General features: G+C 55.7%; 5 protein-coding genes across 5 annotated transcripts; 3 read left to right on the top strand and 2 right to left on the bottom strand.

The window, feature by feature from the left end:
- Window positions 1-875: 875 nt before the first annotated feature.
- Window positions 876-3,862, bottom strand: GGS23DRAFT_603398 (phosphoenolpyruvate carboxykinase-domain-containing protein; the record flags this gene model as incomplete). Its single annotated transcript, XM_051519472.1, has 9 exons — window positions 876-1,512; window positions 1,576-2,282; window positions 2,875-2,908; window positions 3,010-3,134; window positions 3,208-3,249; window positions 3,323-3,372; window positions 3,468-3,499; window positions 3,569-3,620; window positions 3,745-3,862. 9 exons carry the CDS (start codon window positions 3,860-3,862, stop codon window positions 876-878), a joined length of 1,797 nt encoding a protein of 598 aa, XP_051374636.1.
- Window positions 3,863-10,180: 6,318 nt separating this feature from the next.
- GGS23DRAFT_360205 (uncharacterized protein) lies at window positions 10,181-10,734 on the bottom strand. The gene has a single exon (XM_051513241.1). It carries the CDS (start codon window positions 10,686-10,688, stop codon window positions 10,296-10,298), a length of 393 nt encoding a protein of 130 aa, XP_051374635.1. The 5' UTR covers window positions 10,689-10,734; the 3' UTR covers window positions 10,181-10,295.
- Window positions 10,735-10,771: 37 nt separating this feature from the next.
- On the top strand, window positions 10,772-12,881 carry GGS23DRAFT_554627 (uncharacterized protein). The gene has a single exon (XM_051515557.1). The coding sequence runs from the start codon at window positions 11,293-11,295 to the stop codon at window positions 12,718-12,720; it is 1,428 nt and encodes a 475-aa protein (XP_051374634.1). The 5' UTR covers window positions 10,772-11,292; the 3' UTR covers window positions 12,721-12,881.
- Window positions 12,882-13,146: 265 nt separating this feature from the next.
- Window positions 13,147-14,213, top strand: GGS23DRAFT_554626 (uncharacterized protein). The gene is made up of 2 exons (XM_051515556.1): window positions 13,147-13,612; window positions 13,704-14,213. The coding sequence occupies exons 1-2, from the start codon at window positions 13,398-13,400 to the stop codon at window positions 13,945-13,947; spliced, it is 459 nt and encodes a 152-aa protein (XP_051374633.1). The 5' UTR covers window positions 13,147-13,397; the 3' UTR covers window positions 13,948-14,213.
- A 1,278-nt stretch (window positions 14,214-15,491) lies between these two features.
- GGS23DRAFT_360072 (P-loop containing nucleoside triphosphate hydrolase protein) lies at window positions 15,492-20,022 on the top strand. The gene is made up of 4 exons (XM_051513240.1): window positions 15,492-16,422; window positions 16,545-17,309; window positions 17,381-19,654; window positions 19,710-20,022. Exons 1-4 carry the CDS (start codon window positions 15,571-15,573, stop codon window positions 19,734-19,736), a joined length of 3,918 nt encoding a protein of 1,305 aa, XP_051374632.1. The 5' UTR covers window positions 15,492-15,570; the 3' UTR covers window positions 19,737-20,022.
- Window positions 20,023-20,036: the final 14 nt, after the last annotated feature.

Raw genomic sequence — 20,036 nt, 5'->3', positions numbered from 1 at the left:
CATACCCCATCCAAGTATGCATTATAGCGATACCTACCTTTACATCGGCGCGAGATGCTGCCGACATGGCTGAGTAGACATGCTAGCCCCGCAGCGCTGCACACAGGGGAAAACCCCTGCAGTGCACAATCGACGGCGTTATATGATGGCTAGAATGCTGGTCCTTCGTCGCGCAGCGTAACACGATCAATTAATGAACAAGTCTTGATGGGGTTCATGAGTATGTAGTAATTCTTTAGGTACCTACCCACATTTCTACCACTCCTACAACTGCCAACATCGCAATTCAACAAAGTCGTCGATTGCACAAGACCAGTCCAATCTGTTGTCTTCATGTCGTCCTTTTATTCAAGTCTCGAACAAGCGGCTATTCCCATGTTCCGTGTCCGATCTAATTTCCTTCTCTCGTTCTTCTTCTTCTTCCTCCTCCTCCTCCTCCACTACCCTCCATGTATATATAGACAATGTTCCGCAAAAGGGAGTCATCTCAGCATACGCGATTACATACTTCCTTGTTTTCCCAGTGCGCATCCCAGTTTATACAGCTGGCTCCCTGATCGCGGGGCCGCGTCCCGTTCTGCCTAACCCGGCCAATGGTGGTTCCTTACCGCTCAGCGTGATCGCTGCGGTACCTCATTCCTTCTACGTGCTTTTCCTGTTGAAAAACGAGAGAGGGACAGAAAGATATATAGGGAAAAGATGAATACGAGAGGTAGAAAACTTGGTTTGGGCGCGAAGGCCGCTGACCGCCCCCCCTCCCCCTCTAGGATCCCCGAAGGAAGGGGAGGGGTGGGGATCGTTATGAGAGAAAAGGTCGAGGAAAGAAAAAAAAAAAAGAAAAGCAATCCGTGAGCGCCTTGCTTTTTTTTTATAGCTTAAACAATTGGTCCCGCGGCCTTGACATCGTCCGTGGCCTCCGACTCGTACTTCTTGAAGTTCTCGATGAAGAGGGCGCCGAGCTTCTTGACCTCGATGCTGAAGTTGTCCGACCCGGCCGTCCACGCGGTGCGCGGGTTGAGCAGCTCGGACGGCACGCCGGGGCACGACTTGGGCACCTGCAGGTTGAAGACGTCGTACGTCTCGTACTCGGCCTTGGCGAGCTCGCCCGAGTGGATGGCGTCGAGTATCGCCCGCGTGTACTTGAGCGGGCAGCGCTTGCCGCCGTGCACGTACCCGGCGCCGACCCAGCCCGTGTTGAGCAGCCAGGCGTTGGCCGAGTGCTTCTCGATCTTCTCCGCCAGCATCTTGGCGTACCGCATCGGGTGCAGCGCCAGGAAGGGCTGCGCGAAGCACGACGAGAAGGTGGCCTGGGGCTCCGTCACACCGTCCTCCGTGCCCGCCATCTTCGAGGTGTACCCGGAGATGAAGTGGAACATGGTCTGGGCGCTGTTCAACTTGGAGATCGGCGGCAGTACGCCGCGAGCATCGCAGGTGAGTAGGATGATGTTGCTAGGGTGGCTCTCCGACAGGCAGGGGATTTTTGCGTTGCTGATGTATTCGATGGGGTACGCACTGCGGGGTTTGTAATTAGTTTCTGCTTCGGTAGACACAGGTTGGTCGACTTGTGAGACTCACCATCTCGTGTTCTCGGTAAGGGTAGCGTCGTCGTAATCTACGACTCGGGTATCCTGGTCGAACACGACGTTCTCCAGCACGGAACCGAAGCGGATGGCGCCGAAGATATCAGGCTCCTTCTCGGCTGAGAGGCCGATGCACTTGGCGTAGCAGCCACCCTCGATGTTGAAGACGCCTCGATCGGTCCAGCAGTGCTCGTCGTCGCCGATCAAGGCTCGGTTAGGATCGGCAGACAGGGTCGTCTTCCCGGTACCCGACAGGCCGAAGAAAAGCGTCACGTCACCATTCTTGCCCTCGTTCGCGGAGGAGTGCAGGGTCAGGACGTTGTGAATGATGGGCATCTCGTAGAACAGGACGGTGAAGACGCCCTTCTTCATCTCGCCGGCGTACTCGGTTCCGAGGATGACCATCTCCTTGTCGGCGAAGTTGATGGCCACCGAGGTGCCCGAGGTCATGCCCTCGGTGTATCGGTTGGCGGGGAAGCTTCCGGCATTGTAGATCGTGTAGTCGGGGTGGAAGTGCTCCAGCTCTTCCCGCGAGGGGCGGATGAGCATGTTGCGCATGAACAAGGCATGGTAGGCGCGAGCACAGATGACGCGGACCCGGATGCGATACTTCTCGTCCCAGCCGGCATAGCCATCGATGACGTAGATCCTCGTTCGGGTGTTGAGATAGTCAATCGCACGTTCGCGGTTGATCTTCCAGACCTAAGCAGACAGAGTCCTCGTATTAGCTCGGCAATTCCGCCCACTCGCCCGGACCGGGGTCGGTAAACCAGCAGTCATCAGGTCGAAAGCCAAAGAAATCTACCACGTGAGGACATTGTGGGGCGCAGACAGTAACATGTAACCCGGATCTGGGGGAGGCGGTGTGCAGGATACTGACGGATCTTGAGCCGCCAGGGGATGGGGAGATACGTAAGAAAATAGCAGGGGTACGAGTTCCAGCCACAGCATCTAGAACTAGCTGGTGGACACCTCGTGATTCAGGCCTAGCCTGGATATTCTGGGGGAATTGCCGAGAATGAGGTAGCCTCTCTGATGAGCAGAGCTTAGAGCGCCACGAATGATGTCGAGAGGCCGTCATAAGCAGGTTAAGGCCGGACAAAACCGCACCTAGGAAGGGATCCAGTACAAGATTCGCTTCCTTTCCCCCGCTGATGGGGTCACGGATAAGTGGGTACCAGGGGAGAATGATGATGGGATATTGACGGTGGCTTAATCGCGTGGAAGAGAAAATAGAAAAGAGGCAAGGCGAGAGGGGAGAGAGGGAGAGACAGAGATTCCAAGATTGTCTTACCTCTGGTCCCATCGGTTTATTGACAGGTCCCCACCTAAAAGTCGATACCAGGTCAGCCATCACCGTCCCAGATTAAGCTGCGCCGAATACCGGCCGTGTGTGTCTAGGAGGAGGAGAGGGCGCTAGGACTCTTACCAGATATCGTTCTCCGATGACGGCTCCTTGACGATTCTCTTGTCGGAAGGGGATCGGCCAGTCTTCGCGCCGGAGTATGCGGTCAGTGCACCGCTGGAAGCGATGGCTGAGCCCATCTCGTAAACCTAGAGGGGATATCGTTAGCAAGAGCCGAGAAGAGTTGGTCGCGTGCCTCGGTGGACGGGGGGTTGTTCTTACGAGAGCATCTTCGTATAACGCGGCAACCGAGGGGTTGGGAATCTGGAAATGTTCGTTAATCGCTGCGTTCGCCAGGGGAGTTTCGAGGCTGTCTATCTAGGTTATCGGGACTCACGATGGCGACTCTGTCATAGTCGATGTGTGCCTTCTCATGTAGCTCCTCCTCTGGAGTGGCTCGATGTTAGTGATGTGATGAGACAACAGCAGCAACAAAGGCCTAATCCGGAGGAGTTATGCTAGCATTCCTCTTCATCGCGTACCTAGTTCGGTGTGTTCCCTTTCATGGTGGGGTCTACGGGCGGACGGACGGATGTTAGCAACGGTACCCGGGGTTCATCGTCGCAGGAGGTTGGCCACTTACTCAACGCCACCAGGGTGAAGAGAGGTCTTATTGACTTTGTTGTTCGGAGTCACTGATACGGTCAAGGTAGTTAGCGAGACTGTGTCGACTTGCGGGATCGCCTCGGTGCCTCCCTCCGCTGCCGTTTCCCCCTCGGAGACCTCGGCAGAGGGAGGCGGGTGAAGGGCCTGGCTTACTCTTGATGTGCTGAAGAGTATGATGATGGGAGTGGCCGTCAGAGAGCTGCTGAGACTTGGGGCCTTTTACTGAGGGATCGGTGTAAGGAGAAGCGGTTCTGAGGACTGGGGAGGGCATGACGGTCTTTAAGAAGCCCTTGGAGAGACGGGAGGTGAAGGGAAGATAGGAGCTAAGGGGAGAGTAGCACCCGAAGTGGGATGGGGAAACTGGATATCTAATTTGATTAAACGGGGTGGTAAACGAGACGCCGGCAATGCAGATGGGCCTGAAGGGACTTTGTGGTCTGCTAGTCATGGGCCGAACCCGAGGATATATAGGAGAGAGGGAAGAGGTGGAGACGGCGAGACTAGACCGAGACATTCCACTGGCCAGCCGCCGGTGTTATCGTTGACTGAGCGTCGAGGCACGAATTCAAACCGGAGCAAACCGCCCTGCATGGTCGGGAGAGGCGACCTGGAGCAAGCTGAGCCCGGCCTTTGTTTCCCGTCTTGGTGCGTCCTTCGCCTCTAGCTTGAGGTGCTCTCTGGCATCTATCGTGGCGTAGCACCGTCGTCAGGATCTTGGACGAGGTTAGTCTGGGATGGAGGTGGGTCAGTTAGGGATAGGTGGGGTAACGGAACTAGGATGTGCAGGTATTCAGAGTCCCAGATACGTAGTCTCCCGTCGAGGTGTGCCCTGTCGGCGTTGGAAGCGCGTGCGGGCGCGCCGGTTGGGGCTGCGATTGGGTATTGTTCCTTTCCGTTTTTTCCCCTTCAGCCTCCATAACGGACCCAACTGGCCTAGCCGACCCTGGTCGCTCCCCGGCGACGTCTCTGACGCCCTACGCCCGCGAACCTCGCAACGAGGATTGGGCGGCCTAGGTGGTTACAGGTTGCCGGTCTAGATTTCCCCATCTTCCCCATCCTTCGCCTTCTCCTTCGCGTTGGCATCGAGATCCGCCCGCTGGTCTAAGTTAGGTAGGCATAGGTAGGTCTAGAGGGCCTGGCTACCTAGGTAGGTATAACCACAGGCCATAGCAGGTATGTAATTACATCCACACGCACGCCCGTTGCTGGCAGAGCGTCTCGTCTCGTCCTTGACCTGATTCATGCGGAAGATCGACATCCTCGGGCACGGGGTAACTCGGTACCTCTTCCAAGAAATTATCTTGCCGATATTGACCTGACCGCCTTCTCACGCCGAACTTCCTTACCGTATAGTAGGTAGTACCTGAATCAGGGGGAAGACGGAAAAAAAAGAAGAAAAGTTGGAGAACGAAAAACAAAAAAAAAAAAGGCGGCACGCGATGGCGGGGTAGGGTAGGGCCAGGCAGGGAGGCAAAAGGAGCGGCAGCTTGTTCCCCGCCAAAGCTTCTTACCTACAGACTCCGCAGGAAGGGCACATGGAAAAAGGGTAGACTCGGGAAAGGGGAGGCGAACAGCAGGGGTGAGGTTTCATGTACCTCGGGAGAGCGTTGGGCGACGATAGCCCTGTAACTGCGTGACCCCCAGGAACATCGACTTCTGATCTTAGGTGGAGGTCGACTGACGGGATAAGTTTTTGGCTACCTACATGGGTTCCACCGTATGTACGTAGGGATCGGGGATAGAGGAGCGAGATGTCAACCGCTGGAGCCCAGAAAGGGGGGCTTTTTTTTCTCTTTTTTTTCTCGCCTCGTGATGGACTCTCTGGGCTTCTCTCCGATCGTATTGTCAAGGTACGCTAGTAATCGTATTATTCGTTACGTTATTGGCAAGTGGCGGCATCGTCGCCATATTGGGGCAATACTTGTCACGACGGAGAAGCCGGCTGGCTAGTTGCCTACGGGGGTGCCGGAGTCTGTCTGTCCTGTCTGTCAGTCTTAGGGGGGATGTGTCTGCCGTTGCTATCGCCACTGCCATTTGTTTTGTTGTCGGCGATAATACTGTTTACTTGCCTACCGCACTGTTGGAGGCCATCCTGCTCTCCTCAGCGGATATGTGGTCCTTTCTACGACACGTAGCCCGGTATTCTCTCGGGAGATCGACCTCTCCTGGTCCACGTCCCGGGAATTCCCCCTTTCAATATTACCTTCCCAATCTTCCTCCGATACACGTAAAATTTACACGGGAACGGTAGTCTGGGTTGCCATCTACGAGCCTGTTGGGTGCTCGAGCTGCTGGGCCGGGCTCCTAACGGCCCCTTTGTCGTCAAACCACCCCTGCATGTGCACACCGACGCCGTCCCGAGTCTTTCCATCTGTTATCAGCCTGCATGGAAATCACCCGGTGCTTGGTGCTTGGGTACGGTTTCTTGCCCTCTCGCAGCGCCGCCAAGAGTCACGATGCCACTAGGATGAGCGAGACGCGCCTCAAAGTGCGCCGCGCAATCGCCCTTGCATGGCATCTCTGCTGCACCCGACCCCATGCGCCTTGGGAATCGGGGGGACCAGGACCGGGATGTTTCTGCACTTACACGCATTTCCCAGCCCCATCGCGCGCTCGGCACCCTTGCCGAAGTTGATCCCGCCATTGGGCTAGTGGACATTCCATAGCAGCAGCCCTTCCGACATTTCCCGTCGCTCCGGGGGGTCTACCAGGGCTACTGACAGGGCTTGCTGACAGGCGATCCTCGCTGGCGAAAGCCTGAAAGGACCGGCGAGAGGGCCAATCAGACCGTTCGCGATACTTGGAATGGGCTCCGTTGACGCAAGTCGCAGGCCGCCCAAGCCACATCGCGGAATCATGCTGCCTTATGCGTACATACGTACATGCTATAGCGCATTCATCTTCTCCCCCAGAAGTGACGATTGGTGCCCAGCCGAGGTCTAAGGTGGAATCGGGCAGGCCACATGGGGATCCCCGCGTGTTTGGCGTGTTTGGGACATGCTAGCTGGCAGCGGTGGTGAGGCCGGCAAGCGTTTTCCTTTACCGCTTACTGGCAGAGACCGCATACGCTTACCTAACCGGCGCCCGAGGAGGCCATTTTCATCGCCACGGTATTCGGTATTGAGTAAGTAGTGTGTATTCTGCGAGATCGTCAGGTTGCTGGCGAGCGAGGGCGCCAAGCGTACCGAATCCGTCTGTTGCAGCATTAGGATATCGTCGGGAAAAACCGGGATCGCTATGACATGATTCACAAAGGCCAGACTCCCCCTAGCGGGACCACGAACCAGACTTCCCCGAAACGACGAAGGGAGCTCCGTTCGGCCGGAGCAGGAGAGGAAGGGTGGCCATCCACGGATCCGGTCCGACCCGTCTCGAATCTTCCGCCCACGTCATGTACCACCGCGTTGCACCGATCTGCGATGTGCGTAGTGTTTTTCTTCTCGTCCCCCCCCCCTTAGCGATGATACCATCCGTGGTCGTATCGAATTATCTGGGTGAAATTGCTAAATTAAAAAAATTTTTAGTGAGGGTCGATCGTTGCCGACGTGGAAATCTCTTAGCCGACGAAGGTGAGGGCCGACGGAGTGCCGGCTTACCGACGGCGACATAAGCAAGTTGAGAAGAGCCAGGCCCCAAGTGAAACTAGTTAGCCACTTACCCGGTAACCAAGAGAATTCAACTGGCTGTCGTTATTCCAGCATCGATAAATACTTGCAGTGTTCATGAAGGCTTAGTGGAGACGAGAAACGCTAGGTAACTTGCCGAAGAACCGCTCCGGGGTTACAGGGCTCAGTCCTGGCCTGTGGGGGCGAGTACGTACTCGGGCAAGTCTTTCATCCTGTCTGTCGCTGGGTAAGTTGTTGCGCTGGTTTTCAGGTTTATTATCCCAGAAGCCAACGATGAGAATCAGCACCAATTCGACTCGTTTCAGGATCGATAACGTTCGTATGTATTTGAGCTGGACGTGGTCCCTCCCTCCTCTGCACTTCGGGCTATCTCTCAATCTCACGATACATGGTTAAGTCAACAGCCAGGAACAATGCCTAGGTTTGACTGGTGAAATCGATAACAATCTCTCCTACAGATACATTTATGGACAGATGTCTCACAAGAGAAGATTGTGTACCACGTTTAACTCTTACGGCTTTGTTGGTGGCCCGTAGCCAAACCGAACACTTCGTGGGAATGACCTGGATTGCGCCCTCTCGCAGTAGCCGAACCTGAAGCGTGTCGGGTCGCAAGACTGCATCGCGATGTTGAAGCACCCACACCATACGCACGTCTCCGTGCTCGCCTGCCTCGTAGCACCGATGCGTTTCTTTTCTTCTGCGTGTCGGTTCTTCGAGATGCGTGTCTGTCCAAGGGTAGTATCGCAGTGACAGCTGTGTGAAGGCTTAGGGTCGCCTTTCGCGTTTGCTTCGAGGGGGTGCGGGAGAGCTTCTGCGCTGGGTGTTACTTTGAAGTTGGTCTGCCTGTATGGCGCTGATGCAAGCGCTGATGCAAGCACTGATGCGGCAGGATCTCTCGCTTCTGTGATCTCCTCGGCGACCAATTGCCTTTCTCCTACCCTGAAGGGCTACGGACGCTGTCCAGCCCATCTACGGAAACAACGGTCACTCAGCTGGGCCTGTTTCGCGTTAGAACTCAAGCATCTGCGATGGGAGTATTCAGCTTCGCGGAACCGCACAGAGCCTAGGGATCTCGACCGGAGGGTCCGAACTAAGACCTCGACTCCTACGCAGGTTTCTTCTCCCTTCCATCCTTCAATCGTGGAGCGGCGACAGCGGCAATTTGCCTAGCTTTTTACCCCCTCGAAGATCGGGGAAGTTGGGTTGCTCGCTATTTAGGGCGGTGGTGTCGGCGGTGCTATGCCGGGGGACATTTACAGGCATCCCAGCGAGTCGCACTCCGCGTCAACTTCACCTTATCGGGGCGTAGTCGGGAGGTAGGGTTCGAGCAGGATGGCGCAGATTTAGATCGCAGTCATCAAACATTGCGCGACGGGTACCTTGGCTGTTCCCAACTGTTCATAGCTGCATGAAGCTCCTAGATGCGCGCGAGCGCTCCGCGGACAAGCTGCATGTGATGATGGACCACCCCGGTATGCATCCTCCTGGCCGTTGGGGGGAAGGTTGCGACATCGGCCGGGCGGCTGACGGCTGGGATGAGCCGCGGAGCGTCGGAACGAGGTGCCTACATGACTGCCGGCTCGTCTCGCGGGGAGCATCGATGATGCGACTCGGTTGGAGTCGGACACACATGGTAGCGTTCTACACGTCGAAGCGCAGAGGATCGCATCCGGTTGGCGAGGAAGGGGATATGATGGGCGGCTCACAAACGGGCTACTTAGAAGGCGCCTCTGCCGTGTGATCGGGGCGCGCTTCTCGGAAGACGATCGTGTGGGCGCGGGATAGCTGGCGTTCTTGAGCGGGTGCGAGCCGACGATTCTAGTAATAGATCGAGATGTCAGAGTTGGGTATATATGTGTTTAGAGCTAACTCGGGCATCGGCTGGTGCGGAAGAAATGGCTATTGGGATAAGGTAGAGAGACGCCTCGAGTTTCTCGGTCGGCTTTCGTCCCGTCGACCATAATAGTGGGGGAGTTCTCGAGGCCCTCGTCGGTTTCGCAAGAGAGCACGAAGCTTAGTCGATCCCGAGAATGGATGTGAGAAGACGTCGAGTTGGTGATTTTTGCCTTGCACTGGTAACCGCGAGTGGGAATCATCTTGTTTCGTCGTATCGCGTCAATGCTGCTTGTCGTGCGAAATCGTTGCGTGTAGGTGGATGCGAGTATCGTCTACAGTATACCGACCGAAAGGCAACCGACGGGACTAGAAGCGCGGAGAGCGTCTTCGGTCGTCGCGGGATCGCAACGGGCCCGTCGGGCACTGTTATAGGTATTGCAGATATTTATCGACGCAATTTCTCGACTCTGGGGCTAACTCTTTTTATCACTCGTAGCAAAGCAGGGTAGAAGCGCCTTGACTGAGGGATATACCTGCTCTCGGCGAGGCGTCCATCATTCGACCGCACGTGGCAGGAGAGCGAAATATGTGATGCCACTGTAACCGTAGCCCGCGATCGATGCCGATCCCACTCTTGGCATCCCATCTTCCGGCTGTCTGGGCGAGACTCGTAGGTAGGACTCGATTCGATGGCACTGCTTCAGCTAGAAATGTGGATCTCATCCCGAGTGCTAAGTCTGTATATGTATGCTACGTAGGATAGGGCTGGTAGGGCTGATGGGCTCACTTTTGTGGCTATGAGGGATATATTGCTCACCTAGATAGAGGGGTCTCCTGTCGGCGTCGCGAGTTCACACTTCCAAAGCGACCTCGCCCCCTACTCACACGCGCGCTCGGAATTCAACATGATTTAAGAGTATACGGCGGTTTCTCGGCCTCAGTAATAATCCTGGGACTAGAAGGATCTATCCTGGAACAAGCGTTGCCCCTTGCCTCGTCTATGATGTAGGCAGGTGTACCTACATAAATATATAGGTATGTAGGGAGTTTGTGAATGGTGCTTAGTTCCTGGGGAGGCGATCCCGTGCCCAACGTAAGATGGCACCGCCGAACTTCTAGAATCCTTACCGCGCGGGGAGGACGGGATGACCCAGTGCTAGCCATCCCACACAGGAGGCACAGCATGGCGTGCGCATCGCTTATGCCGCTCGACGGCTATATTTATTAATCATTCATGCGTCACACCAGGACGCCGCACTGGGCCTGTCGTCTGGGACATGCTGAACTGCGCTCAGTCTCAGGGCGAAGCACGTAGACGCGCTGGAGGGAGGGGGCCACCGGAGAAACAGTCGCGTGGTTGTGTTGTGGCGTAGGGAGACTAGTTCGACGGGCAGTGAAAGCAGAAGGGGCGCGGGTTGATAGCGATGTGTATCGTAACGACGGATATTCATGTATTTTCCTCTCCCTTACTAACTCTGTCTGTATCCTGTAAGTAATGTAGAGAGGTGCTACGTAGTATTGCATGGATGGGAGAGTCGTGACGCTGGGTGTCACCGCCATTCGAAGACAATACACGCGACTTATACCCAGCGAGAGACTTACCAAGCGACGAGTCGGAGTGCCTTGGCGCATTGGGAATTGCGGGTGTGGTACCGCCAAGCGACGATCGAAAGATAACACGACTTAGGCCCCAGCATTCCCTCCAACGTGATTCGGCCAGCGATATTAGAAATTCTTACCACGACTGTGACTCTGAGAGGGCGATGAGGAGGATTCCCGCGCTCTTTGTCCAGGCATGGCTACCTAATCTGCCAAGCCGGCCAATTCACGCGTGTGATTCGGCGTCCTGCCCTCTGATGACGATCGATCAACCATTCTCCGCAGGGGGGCGGTACTTTTTTCATGGCCGCTCGTTTGTCCATCCAATAGCTTCACGATCTCTTCGTACCAGGAGTCGACATCGCTGGTTAGCCTAGCCACATAAACCCCTTTTTCAGCTAGGAGATGACCCGGATCGAGCGTAGTGGCGCAGCGAGACCTGCTCAGGCATTATTCAGAATCTCGAGGCCAGGGGTGCTCTGGTTATTAATCGCGTGCGTCTACACAGCCGCGATGGCACAGGGGCCGCCGTCTTCCTGGTTGCTATAAAGGAACTCCACAACGTGGATGACGTGAAACCGGCCACGCGAGAGCGCGAGAGACCGATAGTAAGAGAGTGAGTGAGAGAGCGTGAGAAATGGACGCTGACGGGAACTCGTCACCACTTACGAAGAATACGGCGATGCAGAAGCGACGGTCTCACAAGAAGTCTCGCAACGGCTGTCAAAACTGCAAGAAATGGCACACCAAATGCGACGAGCAAGGGCCGCCATGCAACAACTGCACCCTGCGGAAGGCTGTCTGCGTCTACACCCGGCCCAGGGCCGATAACGCCAGCAGCTACGGCGTGGTGGCTATACGCCGTAAAGACGCGGATGCGGATGCGTCGGCGCTCCGCACGATGCTCGAGCGGCCGCGAGGTGACATTGGGGCGCTCTGCGGGGCGTACGGGGGCCCGGCCCGGCTGCTGGAGCTGGAGCTGATGCACCAGTGGTCGACCAAGACGTACCAGTCCTTCTGCGGCATCCCGGAGGACCACGAGTTCATGCAGGTGCTGCTGCCGCGCGCGGCGCTCAACTACGACTTCATGCTGAACTGCATCATGGCCATCTCGTCGCTGCACGTGGCGCGGTCGGTCGGCGCGGCCGAGTCGGCGCGGTACGTCAACGCCGGCCTCGAGCTCTACAACAAGGGCAGCATCTCGTTCCGCACCCACCTCACCAACATGAACGCGGACAACTGCCTCGTCCTCTACATGTTCTCCGCCATCGCCGTCGCCGTCCACCTGTCCAGCCCCCGCGGCCGCGGCGACGCCCTCCGCCTCGTCATCGTCGCCTTCGACCTCGTCAGCGGCAGCACCAGCATCGGCATGATGGGCATGCCCTGGATGCTCAACAGCGCGTACCCGCTGCGCGTCTTGCTGTCGCGGCTCGGCGCGCCCAAGGAGCTGATCGACGCCGACTCGCGCGCCGCGCTGGCCCGCCTGCGCGCCGTCAACGACCTGCGGTACGGGTCGGCCGCGCCGCGCGGGGACGGCGGCGTGGTCGAGGAGCTGGGCGGCGTCGGCGTCGTCGTCCGCGAGCACGAGTTCTACGAGATGGTCATCGACGGGCTCGAGATGTGCTTCGCCGAGGAGGCGCGCGGCCTGCTCACCGCCTTCTGCACCGCCTTCCCCGGCCTGGCCGGCAAGCACTACACCACCTTCGTCAGCCGGTCCGACCCCTTCTCCCTGCTCATCCTCATGCACTGGGGCGTCCTCTTGAGTAGGCTCGACTCCACCATCTGGTGGTGGGCGAGCTCGATAGCCACCGACCTGACCATCGAGGCCGCCGTCATAATACACAACCACCATCCTGACCTAGCCCTAGAGTGGGCCGAACCCATGGCGTGGGTGCAGCAGCAGGTTGGTCTGTCGTGGCCCAGCACGCAGGTTACGCTACTTTCGTCGTCATCGTCGTCGTCATCGTCGTCATCCACATCATCGTCGTCCTTCTCCTCAATATCTTCGACGTCGCTGTCGGCTCCGTGGACGACCGAGGTTCAAAATTCGCATGTATTGTTTTAAGACGGGGCATGTATTAGATTATCATCCACTTACTTCGGTCCAGTCCCCACACCCTGAACAGGGTTTCAGGGGAATCACATATTCGGGTACATTGTATAAAAAACCACTACTCCTTGTCAATGAGCACACGAACAACTAAATATACCTTTTGTGTTTACGAAGATGTCGGCATCACTTCCTCGCGACGCCTCTCTCATTCTATGACTCTCTCCGCCGTATTATAATTGCGTGAACGTAGTATTTGCGACTTTGTGTCATAATGTCGCCTCGCGCGGTTCCCAATGGCGGGGCAGAGGTGTGTCTCTGGCTGGGTTATCATCTAGGCGGGTAGTGTGGCAAGGGGATATGCTTGGAGTAGTTCTATTTAACTAATGATTCTATAGGGAGTCTCCTAAAGCCTTGGGTCCCTCCCCCCTTCGAAAGATCGTCCGGTGGAGAATATATATCCCTTATACCTATGTACCCTTATACCTATATATCCTTTCTCCGCGGATATTCGCGCTTATTTAGGACTTTCCTTTAGTAGGTCGCCGTACCGGCGACCTAGCTACCTAACTCGTATAATATCTGCCTAATATTATCCTCCTGACCTACGCGTTGGCCGTAGGGTACATCCCCGTACGACAGGTAGGCTCGCTGCTGTCTCGATACTTAATAGCCTGGGGCATATTCAATTTATGTTAACGTGTAGTGAATATCCCAGGCTACCTTTAGAGAGCGGAATGTTGGGTCGATTAGTTATTCTCTCAGCCCCTCAACCTCCCGCTATCTTATCTAGCCAGACGACTTCCCGTAATCTCTCGTGCCCGTCTCCCATTTTCGACCCCCAATTCTCCCCCAACCGTGAATCTACCTCCAAAGAAATCTTTTACCCTCAAAGCAGCTACTGGGGCTAAGTATACGCCCCTGAAGTTAGCTGCTCCGTTGACACTCGTAAACCGTCGAGGTGGGCAGGATGGTGGGTGGTTGGGACGCGGACAGACCGTATCTCTGAGCGCTGATAGATGGCCAACGAAACCAACCCGTGGTATGCAGGATTTGCTGGGCTCTTCTCCTTGCTTATGCGGTGATCCCCGACCTCGTCGTATTATCGGACGTTATGGGAAGGTTCGGGAATTTGCAACGGTCGTGTTCACAGTCGTTGCCCGGGCCTTTGGAGGGACTGGTATTTTCATTTTCCTCAGCAGGCGGTATCCCCCGACTAGTTTCGCCTCGCGAACAGGATGAACCGATATAGGTAGGTATCAGGAGTTATTCCACCTCCTAATCTAAATCTTGCTGAAGCTTTTTTTTGCTATCCCACACGACGAGCGGGGCGTGCTGGAGCTGCTCTCTCGCTGTGATGGCACGGCATTATTTACCCGCTGCGTAATGACATGGCCAATAGGCCAACTAATTTCGAGACACGACGCAAAACGCGTTAGGCCCCTGCTTCGACCATGGCGGTGATCCTGTCGCTCGGTCTGACTCACATTCGTCCTCTGCCCTTTGGCGGTTACCGGCCGTGACAACGGTACCCATCCTTGTTCTCGCCGTAGTCTGCGGGCAGAACGCGCCAGTCACTTGTCGCATGTGGTTCCCTGCCACACTGATCTACTTTCCACCCATTCGCTGTGACAGGTCGCGAGCGATAAAATATCATTCTAACCAGGAAAACCACCGTGCAGTATGGAGGATGACTTCGAGCATTGCTCCATCTGCTTACTCGAACTACTAGCTACGATATTAACAAGGCTTACCTGGACGTAGAATCTAGGACAACACATATCCTACACCCCTGCACTATTACCTTCCCCTTTACTGGCGTTGTCTGCCTTTCCTCCCGCTGGTCTGCGTGAAGACCGGGCCGCGCCCCCTCTAGGTTATCTGTGCCTCATCAAACTTAGACCTACGCAATGGTGGATAGAGAGGTATCTACAGTGCGGGAGCCGGAGCGTGAGATGTTAATCCGGTGGTTGGACGAGTATATAGTCGGTGTTAGAGCAAGCAACTCTCACATACGACCATAGAATCTGGAGAACTCGGGATCCCGTCCGCTCTCCCTTAGATAAACCAGATATCGCCAGATTAGTAGTTGGGTCGGTGACGACCAGCGAATCCCTGGTGTTGTATGTTTTTGATTCTTTTTTTTTATTCCCTGCTCCCCGGTGTCTAGGCACTAGAGCCGGATACCTATCCTACTCTGTCGAGCTGCGGGCTCTCCGTAAGGGGAAGAGGCGCGGCTTCGAGATAGCGAAGAACTCATGTTTGGCCGTGTCTTCGCACCTGTAGCTAGCACAATCCTGCGCTTATACAGGCACGACACTAAACATGCTGTTCAATACTCATACGGCCCAGGGACTTGTGATAGATAAGGCTATACTGAAATCGGAGTCGTTACAGTATACCCAAGTACCACGCTAACCTAGACCTGGTAAGGCCTCGTATCATACAGGAGCCAATCACAACACGGCTCGTAAAGTCGTAAAAGTCCCAAAGCGGCAATCGGTATTGGCCTCGTAAAAACCCCAAAGCGGCCGAGTCGTAGGGCATAGAACGACTCTTGCAGCGCAGGGTCTTGGACAGTGTCGTCGGCAAACCCTACAGCCCCTTTTCGATCTGTATGAATGTGAGAGTTTATAGTGTGTTGCCCATGATAAATATGCTCGTAGATAGTCAGCTAGCTATTACTTCTTGCGCTCTTTTATTCTAACTTGTAACTCACTCCCCATTCTGCTCTAGGGATTCAACTGTGAGGAGAGTACTGTTGTTCTCCTTTCCCCTGAGGTAATTTGCAGTGGCCCTGCAGTTATAGTTCATTCTTTCTTCGTCCTATTTCCGTAGTGCTTCTTATCTCCCACCGTATTCAACATGGCCGCCGAGAACCCGTCCCCAACCGACGAGACCGCAGCGACCGAGCCGGCCCCGAAACCTCCGCAGCGAACACCTAACTTTTCCGACTACCTGCGTGTCTTCAAGTACGCGACGAAATGGGACTTCTGCGGGTACGTCGTGGCGTCGGCCGCGTCTCTGGGCGCCGGCGTCACGATGCCGCTTATGAACGTCGTCTTCGGCCAGCTAGTGGGGGAGTTCACCGACTACTTTAGGGGCACCACAGCCATTTCGCGCGATGACTTCGACCGGATCTTGACCCGGCAGGCTCTGCTCATAATGGCCCTGTTCCTCTTGCGCTGGACCTTAAGCTCTGTCAACAAGTTCTGCTTCCGCATGATCGGCATCCGCCTCTCGTCGGCCGTGCTCGGCCACTACCTGCGCGCCCTGTTCGCCCAGTCCGTCCACGTCGTCGACTCCATGCCCCCCGGGGCCCCCGCGACCGCCATCACCGTCACGTCGACCACCCTGCAGATCGGAATTTCCGAGCGCCTCGGCACGCTACTCGAGTTTAACGCCACCCTCTGGTCCGCCCTCATTATCGCCTTCACATGGAGCTGGGATCTGACACTTGTGACATCGTCGTTGGTTGTCTATATGATGGTGGTGTTGGCCTTGCTCTTGCCTCTGATAGTCAAGGGTCAGGCTGCCACCGGTCGGGCGGATGCCGAAGGCACTGCTATTGCCAGTGAGGCCCTTGGAGGAATCCGGCTAGTTATGGCTTGTGGTGCCCAGGGCCGCACCATCTCGCGTTATCAGCGTTGGGTGCTCGAGGCTAAGAAGAGCGGCCAAAAGACCGCGCCGATCGCAGGGCTCCAGTTCGGCTTGGTGGTACGTTTTACGCATCCATCTCTTTGGTCGTTTCTTCTTTTACATGGGGTTTCGCTAGCTCCAACCGTCTCCGGCTACCGGACAAGATCGACGGAGAATTTTGTCAGCTAACGTGGGAGTAGTTCTTCGGCGTATTTGGGGCCTATGGCCTATCTTTCTGGTATGGGGCCCAGAGGTATATGGCTGGGGCTCTCACTAACGTCGGTACTATTATCGTGGTACTGATGTCGGTCATGTTGATTCTCGTCAGCATCGAGCGTGTCGCAACGCCGCTCATGGCCGTCAGTAAGGCGATGCTTGCTGCGTGTGAGTTGTTCACTCTTATCGACGCCCCTCTGCCTACATCTGGTTCCCTCAAACCCGACATTAGTGGAGAAGATCTATTTTTCCGAGACGTCATGTTCGAGTACCCTTCCCGTCCCGGGGTCCAAGTCCTAGACGGATTGAATGTCCGTATCCGATCAGGCCAGAACACGGCCGTCGTAGGTCCGTCTGGCTCCGGTAAGAGCACCATAGTGGCGTTGTTGGCACGTTGGTACTCTTTGAAGGACCAACCCATGGTGCCTGAGGTTGTCGCGCAGCCAAATGAGAAAATGGGTGGCGACCAGCCCGATAATGAATCGCAGCCTCCCGCCAGGCCCAAACTGTCCGGGTCCATTACGGTCGGTGACCACAATTTGGAGGACCTCGATGTCCATTGGTGGAGGGCACGAATCGGCCTCGTTCAACAGGAACCGTTTTTGTTTAACGATACCATATTCAACAATGTTGCCAATGGTTTGATAGGAACCCAGTGGCAAGACGACTCTGAAGCACGGAAGAGAGAACTGGTTGAGGAGGCATGCCGCGAAGCCTACGCTCATGAATTCATTAGACGCCTACCCGATGTAAGTCACGGACATGGCCGACCTGGCCCCTTTAGTTTCGTTATTGATCCTGACTGAGATTTCCGCCGCAGGGATATGACACACAAGTTGGCGATGGCGGCGCAAAGCTCTCGGGCGGTCAGAAACAACGCCTTGCTATCGCTAGGAGCATCATCAAGAAGCCGCAGATCATCATTCTTGACGAGGCCACCAGCGCGATTGACGCCAAGAGCGAGAAGATAGTCCAGGCCGCGCTCGACCGGGCCACGCAGAATCGCACGACCATCACCATAGCCCATCGCCTTTCGACTATTAAGAAGGCCGATCACATTATCGTGATGCGAAACGGTCAGGCGGTTGAGCAGGGCACACACCAGAGCCTTCTCGAAGACGCGGGTGGCGTCTACAGTGCCCTAGTCCGGGCCCAGTTACTTCAGCTGTCGCGTGCTGACGAGACCCTCTCTAAGGAGGCAAACTTCGAGGCGACATTAAAGGAGGTTGTGGATTCTGACACAGAGAAAGCGTTCGATGATCATAACCACGCCGTTAGTCCATATACCCCCACTAGCGATAATGCTGGGGATCAGTCCCGAGGAGAGCCGGCTAATAGCCCCCGAGGCATAATCGGCAGTTTCGGAAAACTCCTATACGAGCAGCGCGCGCAGTGGGTCTCGTACCTGGGCATCGTCCTATCTGCGATGGCTGTGGCGGCGGCGACACCCCTACAGGCATGGCTATTCGCGCAGGTGCTCGGGGTCTTCCTGGTGACGGATGACACCGCGCTCGATAGGGGAAGTGACTTCTGGGGGTTGATGTGGCTCGCCCTCGCCGGCGGTGTCCTTGTTTCGTACTTCTGCGAAGGATGGTTCGGCTTGCACGTACAGTATGCCGTCAGCGCGGTGTACAAGACACAGTACCTGACAGACATGTTGCACCAACAGGTGGCCTTCTTCGACGAGGACGGCAACGCGCACGGCGCGCTGACTTCACGTGTCACGGGCGACGCGAAACAGCTAGAGGAGTTGCTCGGCATGAACCTCGCGTTCCTGCTCTCTGGGGTTTTCTCCGTCGTTGGCTGCGTCGCCATCGCGCTCGTGTTTGGTTGGAAGCTCGCCCTCATTGCCGCGTTCGTCACAATGCCCGTGATGCTGTTCTCTGGTTACTGGAAATTCAGACACGAGATACATTTCAACCAGATGAGCTCTGAGGTCTTCACCGAGAGCTCGAAGTTCGCTACCGAAGCCATCGGGGCAATCAGGACGGTTTCTGCTCTCACGATGGAGGCCACAATTAACGACCGATACCAGAAGCTTCTAGATGGCCACGTAAAAGCAGCCCTCCGAAAGGCGTGCTCAATGTGTGTGATGTTCGGCTTCGCTGACAGCGCTAGTCTCGGTTGTCAGGCTCTGGTCTTTTGGTATGGCGGCGGGATGTTGGCCAGGGGCGAGTATACACTGCAGGCTTTCTTGGTCTGCTTTATGGCCATCATACAGGGCGCAGAGGCAGCAAGCCAAAGTCTCTCTGCAGCGCCCAATGCAGCGCAGGCGGTAGCAGCAGCGAATCGCATACTCGACATTCGGAAATCAGCGAACATTGACCGGCAGAGAACAGGTCACAGCGAGGGAGTACCCAAAGCGGATAGTGGTATCGGTATCGAGTTACGGGATGTCTATTTCAAGTACCCCACGCGGGATGTCTCCGTCTTTGAAGGGTTGAGCCTCAGCATCGATAAGGGCCAGTACGTGGCGTTTGTTGGGGCATCTGGGTCTGGAAAGTCGACGATTATTTCGCTCCTGGAGCGGTTTTATGATCTGGGCCCGGGCCAGGGCGCGATTCTCTGTAACGGCACCAACATCAACAACCTCGACGCCTACAGCTACCGGAAAACCCTGTCCCTCGTGGCCCAGGAGCCGATAATGTTCCGCGGGACCATACGCGAAAACATCTTGTTCGGCGTCGAGGATCCTAGCTCTGTTTCTGATGCGCGGGTCGAGGAGGTCTGCCGCGACGCCTTCATTCACGATTTCATCGTTTCTCTGCCCGAAGGTTATAACACCGAGGTCGGCCTGAAGGGCGTCTCGATGTCAGGGGGGCAGAAGCAGCGGGTGGCAATCGCACGTGCCTTGATCCGAGATCCCAAGATTCTACTTTTAGACGAAGCAACGTCGGCGTTAGATTCTGAGTCGGAGAAGGTCGTACAGGCCGCGTTGGAGAGCGCACGCAACGGACGGACCATGATCGCCGTCGCTCATCGACTATCGACAATCCAGAATGCCGATGCCATCTTTGTCCTCGACAATGGAAGGGTGGTTGAAACGGGTACTCACGATGATCTCCTTAAGCGGCAAGGTATTTACTGGGAAATGGCAAGTTCTCCTTCCCAGTCCCCGGTTGTTTTCGGGCTAACATATGATTATCCAGTGTCAGAGCCAGGCCTTAGATCAGTAGATAGAATATCGAGACCCCTTTGCCCGTCTCCTCCAATCCTAACCGCAGTTGCCACGTATTATCATATTACCAGCGTACTTTCGTAGAATTTCCTATGTCCGAATCAACGGGGATCGTGTCGCGCTTCGTCAATGGAGATTTGCGGAATTTTGACTTATTCACCGGCGCCTTCATCTTCATATAGACCCTTTGTCACGTAGAGAGCCACCTATACATAGCTCTCTACTTCTTCTCTGGTTGCTCGCTTCCCTAACCTAGCCCCCAGCTCCCTATTGTATATATATAGGTAGCTCGCATCTT

This window comes from Durotheca rogersii, assembly GCF_024521655.1.
Source record: "Durotheca rogersii strain YMJ 92031201 chromosome Unknown GGS23scaffold_4, whole genome shotgun sequence".
Classification (NCBI taxonomy): domain Eukaryota; kingdom Fungi; phylum Ascomycota; class Sordariomycetes; order Xylariales; family Xylariaceae; genus Durotheca; species Durotheca rogersii.
This window is presented reverse-complemented; position numbering and strand designations above follow the sequence as displayed.

Bases quoted from the DNA above. Each gene is read 5' to 3' on its own strand.
- GGS23DRAFT_360205 (XM_051513241.1), bottom strand. From the start codon at position 10,688: ATGCGCCAAGGCACTCCGACTCGTCGCTTGGTAAGTCTCTCGCTGGGT.
- GGS23DRAFT_554626 (XM_051515556.1), top strand. From the start codon at position 13,398: ATGTTAACGTGTAGTGAATATCCCAGGCTACCTTTAGAGAGCGGAATG. The intron at 13,613-13,703 runs CTAAGTATACGC...ACGCGGACAGAC, and splicing joins CCTCAAAGCAGCTACTGGGG to CGTATCTCTGAGCGCTGATA.
- GGS23DRAFT_360072 (XM_051513240.1), top strand. From the start codon at position 15,571: ATGGCCGCCGAGAACCCGTCCCCAACCGACGAGACCGCAGCGACCGAG. The intron at 17,310-17,380 runs GTAAGTCACGGA...TTTCCGCCGCAG, and splicing joins TCATTAGACGCCTACCCGAT to GGATATGACACACAAGTTGG. The intron at 19,655-19,709 runs GCAAGTTCTCCT...ATGATTATCCAG, and splicing joins AAGGTATTTACTGGGAAATG to TGTCAGAGCCAGGCCTTAGA.
- GGS23DRAFT_554627 (XM_051515557.1), top strand. From the start codon at position 11,293: ATGGACGCTGACGGGAACTCGTCACCACTTACGAAGAATACGGCGATG.